The following is a 14,024-nucleotide window of genomic DNA, read 5'->3' as shown; positions in this document are numbered from 1 at the left end:
TGAAGCAAAGTTGATACTGAGAGAACTCTAATCTCAATTTTCTGTGAGATGGTAATGACTTTACAGCAGTCCTTCCTCTTCTGTAAATGTGTAGGGGCACCTTTGCCCCATTCGTATCAGTTTTAGGGCAATAATTGGTGGAAAAGAGAATGCCTTCTTAGGGTATCATTTAAGAAAACTTAGGAAATAGAGTAGGAGAGTAAAGGAGGTAGCCTTCATAGTTAGGGGACTCTCCCCCGGATGATTCCTCTCTGCCTCTAGGAGGCCACTCCTCTGCTGAGAGCTGTTACCTTACGGTCTTGAAGAGAAGTTAAGAAATTCTATTCACATTTGGAGAATTAGGGCTCCTCTCAGAAAACATAATAGATTAGTGGTTGGGTAGTTCTTTTTAAATAATAAAGTTTGTCATTATAAAATTAACATTCATTTATTATAGCAAATACAAAAAGATGTAAGGAAAAAATTTATGCCATAGAGTCAACTGCTATTATCATTTTGATCTGCTGCCTTCCAGGATTTTTTTTCCACCATACCCAGTTAATATTTTTTAAAATTTTATACTGTATAGAAATTTTGTGTCATGTACATAATTTTTATTCATTACAAACTTATATTTTCCCATGACATTAAAAAGTCTTTATAAACATAATTTTAAATAGCTGCATAACATTTCAGCAAATGGATGTACCATAATTTACTCAACATTTTTACTACTGGCAAAAAATCGCGAATAGCTTAAATGTCCAACATTTTAATTAGTGTTGCAGGAGAGACTTTCATTCCCCAAACTAGGATAATTTTTAAACAGTTTAAAACCAAACTCACATCTCCCTCCAGACCTATCCTTAAATTCCCAATTTTTTTGAATAGCCGAGTTAATATCACAGACTATTTTCCAATCTCTTTTAATAGTACCACTATCCTCCTTATCACCCAGACCTCCTGGCTCTCCTTGGCTCTAGTTCCTAGATCCTGTTAATTATTTTTTGTGTCTTGCATTCTTTTTTCTTACTACCCAGCTACTCTAATTACTTATTTAATTTCTTTTCTTTTTCTTTTTTTTTTTTTAGGTGAGGTGACCCTTGGTTGACCTCACAGATTGGAAGGATCTTGTCAGCTTACAATCCCTTATTTTTTATTTTTTACACCTACAGCATCTGGTCTTCCTAGGTGATCTCTTAGGAATCCAAATACTAATAAGGCCTGACCCTGCTTAGCTTCCAAGATCAGACGAGATTGGGCTTGTTCAGGGTGGCATGGCCGTAGATCTTATTTCTTGAACTATAGCAATACTTACTTGTTTCTCGACCTCTAGTGACTTTTCTCTCCCAATTCAACTGTTATAGCCAGGAGAATTTGCTTGAAATAAATATTTAATCAAATCACTCGTTTCTCCTAAAAATTATTTGAGATTATGATAGTGAAAAATTACACACAATCTAGGTATCCATCAGTAGTACGTATGTGAATTACAATGTATGTATATGACAGACTGCTATCCATTAGTTAACTAGAGGTTAGCTAAATATATATAAATTTAATTCAGGATTTACCAACCTCGGTGCTATTGACATTTTGGACCAGATAATTCTTTGTTGTGGGTGACTGTGCATTGAGGATGTTTAGCAACATCCCTGGCCTCTGTCCTGTAAATAACCAGTAGTACTCCCCCCATCCCCAGTTGTGACAACCAAAAGTGTCACCAGACATTGCCAAATGCCCTTGGGGGACAAAAATTGTTCCCAGTTGAGAAACATATATATTCATTCATTCAACAGATATTTATTGAATATCTCCTATGTGCCAGGCCCTATTCCAGATACTGGCATCCAAGTTAACCCAATATCTCCCTGTCCTTACAGTGCTTATGTAATAGTATAGGAAAAAGACAATAAACCATTATATGATGTTAGGTAGTGGTAAGTGCTTTGAAGAAAAAGCAGTCTGTAGGAGAGAGAGAGGTAGAGGTTGCTATTTTCACTAGGTTGGTCAGTGTGGCCTTTCCAATGAGAAGAGATCTGGATAAAGTGAGAGAATGAGGCATACAGGTGTTTGTGGGAATAACATTCTAAGTAAAGAGAACAAACAGCAATACAACATAGAAACACACACACATGTGTATGTGCACACTCGTGCCCAGCATTCACCTCTGAGCAGCAGGGCTGGTAGTGCTGGTCATCATGAGAAACATTAACTTTATCTATAATACATTTTAAAAGTACATGCACATGTTACTGGTTTTAATTTTTTATATATATTTTTCTGGCTTTATTGAAATGAAATAGACAGTTGCTTGTATTTACATTGTACAATTCAATGAGTTTTTTTCAGTTATTGTTGGCATACAATGAAATATTTGTTTTGGTTGTACAGCGTACTGATTAGAGATATATATAACTCACAAAGTAATCACCCCACTCAATCTACTACCCCTCTTCTACCTTACAGGTAGACTAATTTCCTTATGCTACATTTTATATCTCCATGTCTGTTTTGTAACTATTCATTTGTGCTTCTTAATCCCTTTTCCCTTTTTTGCCATCCTCCAACCCCCCTCCCATCTAGTAGCCCTCAAAATAGTCTCTATTTTTTTATTTCCATTTTTATTTCCATTTTTGTTGTTGTTTCTTTTGTTCTTTAAAATCAATATGTATGCGAAATCATGTGGTATTTGTCTTTTTTTATCTTACTTATTTCATTCAGCACAATACCCTGTAGGTCCATCAAGGCAATATTTTCCCATTCCCATCCTTTTAGTCTATGTCTTTCAATCTGAATTGAGTCTTTTTTAGGCAGCATATGTAGGGGTCTTGTTTTCTTATCTATTCAGCCACTCTATCTTTCGGTTAGAGCACTTCACTCTTTTTCATTTGAGGTACTTCTTGATAAATACATAGTTATTAACATTCTTTATTCTTGTTTTTGATAGGTATTTTTTCTTCTTAAAGAAGTCACTCCAACATTTCCTGTAATACTGGCTTGATGTTGATGAATTCCTTTAGCTTGTTTTTGTCTGGGAAGCTCTTTATCTGTCCTTCAACTCTAAATGATAGCTTTGCTGGATCAAGAATTCTGTAGATCCTGGGTTTTCATCACATTGAATATTTTGTGCCAAGCCTTTCTGTCCTGCATAGTTTCTTTTGAGAAATCAGCTGCCAGTCTTATGGGTGCTCCCTTGTAGGTAACTAACCGCTTTTCTCTTGCTGCTTTTAAGATTCTCTCTTTGTATTTAACTTTTGACATTTTAATTATAATGTGTCTTGGTGTGGGCTTCTTTGAGTTCATCTTTGGGATTCTGAGCTTCCTGGGGTTGTATGTCTATTTCCTTCACCAGGTTAGGGAAGTTTTCCATCATTATTTCTTCAAATAGCTCTTCGACATCATGTTTTCCTTCAGGTACCCCTATGACATGGATATTTTTACATTTAATTGTGTCCCATAAGCTCCTTAAATTATTATTATAGTCTTGGCTTCTTTTTTCTTGCCGTTCTGATTGAGTGTTCTTGGCTTCTTCATCCTCTATATTGGTGGTTTGATCCTCTTCTTTATCCACTGTTTATTCCCTCTAATATACTCTTAGTCTCAGATAATGTGTTCTTCATTTCTGCATGGTTTGCTTTTATAATTTCCATTTCTGTTTTCATGGCTTTTTTCTCTCTGTTAAAGTTCTCACTGAATTCATCTACATTTCTCCTAAGTTCATTGTGCATCTTTATTTTTTTAATTTTTATTAGCTAATTATTTTTTAATTGAAGAAATGATTTAAATGTTTTTCCCCCTTCCACCTTCCCCCTCTCCCCGCTGCCCTCTGGTAACCACTAGTCCATTGTCCATGTCCATGTCCATGAGTCTTCGTTTGTCCTGTTTATTTGTTGCTTTTAGGTTTATAGCCCACATATAAGTGATATCATGTGATTTTCAACTTTTTCTGTCTGCCTTATTTTGCTTAGTATGATTATTTCAAGGTCCATCCATGTTGTTGCAAATGGCAGTATTTCATCTCTTTTTATGGCTGAGTAATATTCTATTGTATATATGTACCACAGCTTCTTTACACAATCGTCTATCATAGAACATTTCGGATGCTTTCATGTCCTGGCCACTGTGAATAATGCTGCTATGAACATCAGTGTGCAAATATCTTTTCGGATATGAGTTTTCAGGTCTTTGGGGTAAATACCCAGTAGAGAGATTGCTGGATCATCTGGTAGATCAATTCTTAGTTTAAAAAAAATTTTTTTATTATGTTTATTGGGGTAACATTGGTTAATACAATTATATAATTTTCAGGTGTGTATTATAATTAGACATTTATATATTCTATGTGTGATTACCACCCAAAGTCTAGTTTCCTTCAGCTACCATATATTTGATCCCCTTTACCCACTTCACCCTCCCCTTACACCCTTATATTTGACTCCCTTTAACCCATCTACCTCTTCTATCCTCCTCCACCCCCTTTGGTAATCTCTAGTCCATTGTCCATGTCCCTGGGTCTCTGTTTGTTCTGTTCATTTGTTGCTCTTAGGTTTATATCCCACATATAAGTGATATAATGTGATTTTCAACTTTTTCTGTCTGCCTTATTTCGCTTAGCATGATTATCTCGAGGTTCAACCATGTTGTCGCAAATGGCAGTATTTCATCTCTTCTTATGGCTGAGTAATGTTCCATTGTATATATGTACCACAGCTTCTTTAGCCAATCATTTATCATAGGACACTTAGGTGGCTTCCATGTCCCGACTGTTGTGAATAATGCTGCTGTGAACATCGGTGTGCAGACATCTTTTCAGATAAGAGTTTTCAAGCCTTTGGGGTAAATACCCAGTAGAAAGAGTGCCGGATCATATGGTAGATCAATTCTTAGTTTTTTGAGGAACCTCCATACTGTTTTTCATAGTGGTTGTACCAATTTGCAGTCCCACCAGCAGCGTATGAGGGTTCCTTTTTCTCCGCATCCTCTCCAGCATTTGTTATTACTTGTCCTGTTGATCATAGCTATTTAACAGGTGTGAGATGGTATCTCATTGTGGTTTTGATTTGCATTTCTCTAATAGCTAGTGATGTTGAGCATCTTTTCATATATTTGTTGGCCATTTGTATATCCTCTAGGAAAAAGTATCTGTTCAGGTCCTCTGCCCATTTTTGATTGGGTTGTTTGTTTTTTTGTTGTTATTGAGTCGTATGAGTTCTTTGTTTATTTTGGATATTAGGTCCTTATCAGAGGCGTTGCTTGAAAATATATTTTCCCATTCGGATGGTTGTCTCTTTACCTTGGTGACGATTTCTTTTACTGAGCAGAAGCTTTTAGTTTGATGTAGTCCCATTTAATTATTTTAGCTTTTACTTCCCTTGCTTTGAGATCAAATTCATAAAATCCTCTTTAAGTCCAAGGTCCTTGAGTTTAGTTCCTATGTTTTCTTGTGTGCATTTTATTGTTTCAGGTCTTATATTCAGGTCCTTAATCCATTTTGAGTTAATTTTGGTATGTGGTGATAGACAACAGTCTAGTTTCATTCTTTTGCAGGTGGCCTTCCAGTTTTCTCAGCACCATTTATTGAAGAGGCTTTCCTTTCTCCACTGTATGTTTTTGGCTTTTTTTGTCAAAAATTATTTGCCCATATAAATATGGGTTAACTTCTGGACTCTTGATTCTGTTCCACTGGTCCACGTGTCTGTTTTTCTGCCAATACCATGCCATTTTGATTAGTATCACTTTGTAGTATAATTTGAAGTCTGGCAGAGTGAAGCCTCCAGCCTCACTCTTTTTTCTCAGGATGACTTTGGCAATTCAGGGTGTTTTGTGCTTCCATACAAATCTGATGGTTTTTTGTTCTATTTCTTTAAAAAAATGCCGATGAGATTTTTATGAGGAGTGCATTAAATCTGTATAATGCTTTAGGTAATATGGTCATTTTAACTATGTGGATTCTTCCAATCCATGAACATGGAATATCTTTCCATTTCTTTGTATCTTCTTCGATTTATTTTAATAGGGTCTTGTAGTTTTCATTATATAGGTTCTTCTCATGTTTTGTTAAATTTATTCCTAGGTATTTTATTCTTTTGTTGCAATTGCAGAAGGAATTATTTTTTCCACTACTTTTTCTGACACTTCGTTATTAGAGTATAGGAGCGCTATGGATTTTTGAACGTTGAATTTGTATCCAAAAACTTTACTGTATTTGCTTATTGTTTCTAGTAGTGTTCTCGTGGAGTCTTTAGGGTTTTCTATATAGAGAATCATGTCATCTGCAAATAGTGACAGTTTGACTTCTTCATTTCCTATTTGGATGCCTTTTATATCTTTCTCTTGCCTGATTGCACTTGCTAGGACCTCAAATGTTATATTGAATAACAGTGGTGATATTAGACAGCCTTGCCTTGTTCCTGATCTTAGAGAGAAGGTTTTTAGTTTTTCACCATTAAGTATAATGTTGGCCGAGAGTTTGTCATAGATGGCCTTTATTATGTTGAGGTACTTTCCTTCTATACCAATTTAGTTAAGTGCTTCGATCATAAATGGATGCTGTATCTGGTTCATTTCTTCTAAGTTATTAAATTTGTTATTATATACTTTTTCATATTATTCTTGTATGATCCTTTGTATTTCTAGTCAGTCATAATTTCCCCTTTCATCCCTGATTTTGTTTATTTGTGTCCTTTCTCTTTTTTCTTTAGTGAGCAATTAGTTTTTTGAGGAATCTCCATACTCTTTTCCAATTTGCTGTACCAATTTGCAGTCCTACCAGCAGTGTGTGCGGGGATCCTATTTTCATATTTATAACCAATGTTTTGAACTCTGTATGTTAGATTGCTTGACTCCATTATTCCTGGATCTCTGTTCTGTTCTCTCATGTGGTTTCTGCCTTTTTGTCTTCCCATTTTGGCTGCCTTTCTGTGTCTGTTTCTATGTACTAAGGAAAGCTCTAAGTCTCCCAGTCTTATTAGTGCAGCTTTGTGTGGTAGGTGTCTAGTGGCACAGTCCTGAGAGGGGTCACTTGCCAGCCAAATTTAGTACCCACCTGTGCCCCTCCGGGACCACCTGTTAAGATTCAGTAAGCAATCCACAGATGTTATGCTTATAGTTGCCTCAAGAAGCCACGCCAGAAACTGCAGACAGCTGCCACGAGGGTGGGTCTTGGAGTTAGCTCAGCAAGGAGCACGGAGGACACAACTGGATGTGGCTTGGGTGGGGCCACGAGTTGGGGAAGGCGGAGTTTCAGGGAATCCTCTGGGCAGAGGGACCTCTGTTATCCATTTATGATGACTCAGGTATGGCGGGCCTGAGTCCACATGCTGGGAATGGAGAGGGCTAAACAGAGGAACAGTGGATACCACTAGCACTTCTACTTCTGTACAGAGTGAATCTCCCCTCAGCCCTCACTCTGATAACTCAGTGTTCCCCTGTAAGTCCCTGGTGCCCGCTGCACAGCTGAACCGATGCTGGTGCTCAGAGTGAGCAGATCCGTTACTGTGAAAGTCCGCTCACAGTCACGGCCCCTTTAAGAGGCATCTGCAGCTGCCAGCTGCCAGCTGCCGCTGCTATGGCCTCTGTCCTACTCAGCCTCTGGCGACCGGGCAGCCTCAGATGTTCGCCCCTCCTACCTTCTACTGTTGCAGGGTGATTTCTTATTTCTCTCCCTAGTTGTAGTGCTTCTGTTCATCTAGATCCCAGGCAACTTTGTTCTCTATTTGCTCTGTGTTTCTGTCACAACTTTGAATTGGTCTCAAGAGGGATGAACAAAGCCTCTAACATCTCTGCCAAATCTTTCCCAATTCTAATTGTTTATATTAATGTATAAATGTTATATATTTAGACAATTCTAATTGTTTATATTAATGTATAAACGTTATATATTTAGACTAGAAGTAAATGTAACAATTTTATAATTCTGGTTGGTAGGGATATGGTGTTCTATTATCTTTTGGACTTGTCTGTATTGTTTAAATCTCAATACAGAGATTTAAACAAAAATTAAAAATAGAAAAGAAGTCATCAGTGATTACCCACTACTTATTTCATCGAGCCCAAACTTTCTAGCCATTTTAAGCCCACTGTGGTCTCATCCCAGTCCATCTGTTCAGCCTCATCTTCCATGCTTAAGCCACAATGAACGCTATTTGCTCTCTGCACATGGTCCTTGCTTCCCTGCCTCTATACAAATGCTCATTTTTCCCCTTGCCTAACATTTCTCTACCCTGTCTTACCTGTCGGAAATCTCCTTCTTATTCTTTAAGGCCTTACATAACTACTTCCATTGTCTCTCTTTCTTTTTTTTAACTACTCTACTCCAACCACATGAATGTAATTACCCTTTCCTATGATTCTCTGTAGCATTTTGGTATTCTTGTATGACTTTATATATATTTTGTAATTTATTATGATTATTTGTATATTTCTCTTCTTCCTCCTACTAATATTTATATAATATGAGTAGAGATCAATTTTTTTATCACCCACTTGATTTAGCAAGGTATGCAAATGTTTATTAAATGAATGCAAATGCATTATATAACTTTATTTGCTTCTTTCTAGTTTAGATAGGATTCCATTAATTTATATAACAAGTCACATCACCATCAAAATAACTCGCTTATCATATAAATGATCATTGTGCATATTTCCTCATCAGTTTATAATAGAAGGAACACAACGTAGTATCAGAAGACTTGATTTCAAACCTTTACACAGTCCAACCAAATGACCTTGCAAAAGTTAAAGAATTTTTTGGGCTCTGGGTTTCTCATCTTTAAAACAGGATTTTATACATACATACTTACACACACACACACACACACACACACACACACACACACACACACACACACCCCTCCTCATAATAATGATTAGAGAACTAAATAAGAAAATATATTAAAGTGCTAGCCCAGCATGTAATATGGTTTAGATTAATTTTTGTTTATACTTTCCTCTGGGTTTTTTTTCCCTCAAATATAATATATACAAATTGAAAGAGTTGTTGAACTAGATCAGCAGCCTCATAATGCTGTTCCATGGAGCCTACTACAGAGCTAAAGGAGAAGACAGAATGGGTAGGTCTCTGAGCCAATAGTCTCCATTTCAAGAAAAGCCAGTGGGTTTTTTTTTTGTTTTTTTTTTAGCCTTATTGAGATATAATTAGCAAATAAAATTGTAAGGTATTTAAAGTGTACATTGTGGTGATTTGAATGTATACATTGTGAAAAGATTCCTATTATTTAGTTAATTAACACATCTATCACCTCACATGTTTATCTTTTTGTTGTTGAGAACATGTAAGTTCTACTATCTTAGCAGATTTCAATTATATAATACAGTGTTATCAGCTATAGTCACCATGTTTTACATTAGATCCTCAGACTGTATTTATCTTATAGCTGGAAGTTTTTACCCCATTACCAATCTCTCCCTCACCCCTTACTCCCTGGCAACCACTTTTCCAATTTCAGTTTATATGAGTTTGACTTTTAAGATTCCATATATATATATATATATAATACCAGGCAGTAGTTTTCTTTCTCTGTCCGGCTTATTTCACTTAGCATAACGCCCTCAAGATCCATCATATTGTTGCAAATGGCAGGATTTCATTCTTTTTCGTGGCCGAATAATATTCCATCGTCTATCTATACCACATCTTTATTCATTCATCTATTTACGGACACTTATGTTGTTTCCATATCTTAGCAATTGTGAATAGTGCTGCAGTAAACATGGGAGTGCAGATATCTCTTCGATATCCTATTTCAGTTTTCTTTGGATATATACCCAGAAATGAGATTGCTGGGTCATATGGTAGCTCCATTTTTAATTTTTGAGGAACCTCTATACTGTTTTTCACAGTGGCTGCACCAGTTTATAGTTCTGCCAGCAATGCACAGGTGTTCCCTTTTCTCTACAACCTCACCAACACTTGTTCTCTCTCTTTGATAGTAGTCATTCTAACAGGTGTAATGTGATATCTCATTGTAGTTTTGATTTGCATTTCCCTGATGATTAGTGATGTCGAGCACCTTTTCATATACCTGTTGGCTATTTGTATCTCTTCTTTGGAAGAATGTCTGTTCAGTTCCTCTGCCTATTTTTTAATTGGATTGTTTGTTTTTTTGCTTTTGAGTGGTATGAGTTCTTTATACATTTTGGATATTAACTCCTGACCAGACATATGGTTTGCAAATATTTTCTCCCATTCAGTACATTGCTTTTTTATTTCGTTGATGGTTTTCTTTGCTGTGCAAAGCAGTTTTTCTTTGAGCTCTTTTATATTTCAGTGTTCCTGGTAAAATTTTATTTGAGGAAAAAGTTTCTGTATCCTAAAACAAATGTTAAAAAGAAATTAGATAATTTCTTTCAACTTTAAAATACTATGTTTTTGTGATTATTGTTATGAACACTCTTATAAAAAATACTTATGTCTTTTATTTTTTTATAGCTCTCTTGCGATGAGCTCAGGTGAAGAAATCTTAACCTTATTACAAACAGTACCATTTGATATTGAAGAGCTTAAGAAAGAAGCCGCTAATCTTCCCCCAGAAGATGGTAAGTGATGGACCAGGATAGAGCAGAAAAGAGTTAGAAAAAATTAAAACATTTCATTAAGTCTCACAGGGGCCATCCCCAAGGGTACCTGTCATGTGAGTATAGTATTGCAGTATCATGGTTTCTCCTTTTTCAGATGACCGGTGGTTAGATCTCTCACCAGAGCAGCTGGACCAGTTACTGCAGGAAGCTGCTGGCAAAAAAGAACCAGAACCCATTTCTAAAGAGGAAAATTATGACTTAACTCAAGTCTCAAAGAGCATGAAAGCTTTCATATCCAAAGTCTCAACCCACAAAGGAGCAGAGCTGCCTCGGTAATTTGTGATAAAGTGTAAATAACTAAATAGTTGTAACCCAGATGTTGAAGTCATCCATCGTTGTCAGTTCCATACTTTTTTTTAGTAAATGATTTGTACTGTTTTATTTGTACTACTTTGTTTCCCTCTTTTGGTGCCTAGTACCATGATAATTTATCTAGTATCAGATTTCTAGTGACCTTATCTTTTGCTATCCTTAAGTAAGCTACAGAGACCACTCAGCAGATCTAAAAGCCACCACCCTAGAGCTATGCAGGGCAACTCTACACTGTACTCTTCAGACTTTTACTCAGAGCCTTATGGGCTCTTAACACCTAGCTCTCAGCAAACTCAGACTTCTGATCTCCCATCCACAAGCAGATTGGAAGCGTCAAACTCAAAAGAGTGGGATAAAAAAGGGTTCGTCAGAGGAAGAAATAATAACAAGAAATGGGAAATTACATTTGGCAAGTAATGGGAAAAAAGGTTGATGGAATTGTTATTTGCACAGCAAATTTGCCTTTATTAGTATTGATGCTCTTGAGCTCCTAAGATTAAAATTTATGTTCATATTTTCTCTTTAAGAAAGCGGGGATAAGGGAAGTTTTGTTCTTAATTTTTAAAGATTTAATTCTTAAAGAGATAGACTTTATTTAAATTAACTTAGATAAATAACTTTTTTTTTGCTAATGTTAGCTACATCTGTGGGAGGTGGAGAGTGGGTAGATCTCTAAATCAGCAAAAGTTAAATAAGCATAAGCAAAGTACAATTTTTACTTTTATTTTATCAGTGTTTCCCATTTCTGTTGCCCTGCAAGACCAGTAAGTATAAGGATTTTTAAAATTTAAACTGCAGTTTTCGATGCTGCACTTCTTTTGAGATATTTCTGGTAGTGTTCCTAACAATGGCACCACTTCAGAAAAAGTTCGAAGAGTCTCGTGTTTGGGATGAATTGTCTTTTTCCTTTACTCTTGCAGAGAACCTTCTGAGGCTCCAATCACTTTTGATGCAGATTCTTTTCTTAATTATTTTGATAAGATTTTAGGTAAGTTACAGTGTGATATTTGTTTTCATTTTGAAGCAGTAAGGAGTATGGCTGTGGCTAGAGCATTGACACATTGGATCTCTCAGAAGACAAAAATTAGCTTTCAAGCTTGAATTATTTTCAACCTTGAATTATTGCTGTATTGAATGATTTTGCAAGACAATGGTTAGCTCAGTGCCTGACATAGTAGCTGCTCATTAAATATTTGTCGAATGAGTGAATGGTGTGTGTTCAAATAGGGTTTACCTTGGCTCCCGTGTTATTACTGTTTTAGACTTACTGTACTTATACAGTAATAATAAAAAAAACAAATAGCCCAATAAAAAAAATCAACAAAGGATATAAACAGGCAGTATCTCGAGGAACAAATATAGTCAATAAATATTTGAAAATAGTTGACTTTCTAGTAAGTAAATCACAATAAAAGTAAACTTCTTTTGCCCATCATATTGGCAAAAGTTTAAAAGACTGATAATCAGTTTTCTCAAGGGTTGGAGAAATTATTAGTGTTCAAACTGTAGGGGTAGACGTGTAAGTCATCTTTTCGCAGGACAGTTTGGTACTCTACAATGTTTATAACATTTGACTTAGCAATTTTACTTCCAGGAATTTACTCTCTGAAAAAGATATATATGCTAAGATGGGGATTGAAGCATTGTAGTAATGAAAAACTGGAATATCTTAAATGTCTACCAAGAGAGAAATGGTTAAATAAATCTTAGCACAATTGACCCTGTAACAACATAGGTTTGAACTGTATGGGTCCACTCATATATGGATTTTTTTCAGTAAATACTATCAATATATTTTCTCTTCCCTATGATTTTTTTAATAATTGTTCTTTTCTCTAGCTTACTTTATTATAAGAATACATATAATACATATACAAAATATGTATTAATCAACTATGTTATCAGTAAGGCTTCTAATCAACAGTAGGCTATTAGTAATGTTTTCGGGGAGTCAAGTTATAAGCAGATTTTTGACTGCAGGGGGTCACATCCCAGCCTCTGCATTATTCAAGGGTCAACTGTACATCCATATTATGAAATACTTAATAAATAATGCCTTAATAAAGAATGAGGTTCATTTACATGTTTTGACAGAGAAGGACTTCCAAGACATAAAATAAGCAGAAAAGCAACTATAGTTCAACATTTTTATCTATGTAAAAAATATATATCTAAACTATATGTTTATATATATGCAGAACTGCATAGATAAAGGTCTAGGTATCCACCAAACTGTTAAAAGATGTGTAACTCTGGGAAGAGAGTGAAATGCGAGACAATAATTCTGTATGACTTGAATGTTTGCATCGAAATATATTCATGTATTATGTAGTTTTTTAACTTTTTAAGTAAAATGTTCTAATTAATTGAATTCACATTTTTTTTAAAAAAGCCGAATCTTTCAGTTTGGCCTGTGTACTTTTCTACAAATATCTGCCAGCAGTACTGTTTTCTAGAAGTGATTTTTGTGAAGTAGTTTGCTATTAGATATTTGTCTTTTGCTGCTGATAATATTCTAATTCTTTCTAGAGATTTAATCACTCAAAAAAATTTATTAAGTTGCCTTTTGTGTGTTGGGGTGTAGGGCCAAGGCCTCATGAATCAGACTCTGATGACTTGGATGAGGAAGACTTTGATTCTTTAGATAGTGACGATAACTTGGATCTTGAAACACAGGAGCCTGGGGAAGCATCTGTAGAAGGAACTCTTGATGATCTCAAGTCTTACATGGCCCAGATGGACCAGGAACTGGCACATACCAGCATTGGCAAAAGTTTCACCACCCAAAAGCAAATGGTATGTGTGTATTTAATCTCTTTCCCTTTCTGAGTCTATTATGAGGGATGGCTAACACCATATTTTATCTTAGTTTTTTTTTTTTTTGATTTGTGATAATTTTTTTGTGATGAATTTGATTTTTTGATTTGAAATAAATAAGAATGTTAATTTTTCCTAACTCTGGTAAAATGAAGGATTATTAACTTTTCTTAAACATAAGCTTAGTTATATTATGTATTCTATGTCATCTACTAGAATTTAAAATAAAAAGTCACGTGATGTATTGAAATTAGTATGTAGTTGAATACTACTACTAACAGCTTATATCGATTTTTTTTAAAGAAAAAGGA

The 14,024-nt window shown here is 35.4% G+C and overlaps 1 protein-coding gene across 6 annotated transcripts in view; it reads left to right on the top strand.

Moving 5' to 3' along the window:
- The window catches only part of ECD (ecdysoneless cell cycle regulator), a 33,437-nt gene that overhangs the window by 13,684 nt on the left and 5,729 nt on the right, over nucleotides 1-14,024 (top strand). For all 6 annotated transcript variants that reach the window (XR_005654790.1, XM_039872099.1, XM_039872096.1 and 3 more), the window contains exons 10-13: nucleotides 10,436-10,542; nucleotides 10,679-10,856; nucleotides 11,817-11,884; nucleotides 13,481-13,692. Coding sequence is in view for 5 of the 6 variants with exons in the window: in XM_039872099.1 (XP_039728033.1) it covers nucleotides 10,436-10,542; nucleotides 10,679-10,856; nucleotides 11,817-11,884; nucleotides 13,481-13,692 (565 nt within the window). In the remaining variant the exon portion in view is untranslated. The remainder of the gene's footprint in view (nucleotides 1-10,435; nucleotides 10,543-10,678; nucleotides 10,857-11,816; nucleotides 11,885-13,480; nucleotides 13,693-14,024) is intronic.

Source organism: Pteropus medius, unplaced genomic scaffold (assembly GCF_902729225.1).
Source record: "Pteropus medius unplaced genomic scaffold, Ma_sr-lr_union100, whole genome shotgun sequence".
Taxonomy (NCBI): Eukaryota; Metazoa; Chordata; class Mammalia; order Chiroptera; family Pteropodidae; genus Pteropus; species Pteropus medius.
This window is presented reverse-complemented; position numbering and strand designations above follow the sequence as displayed.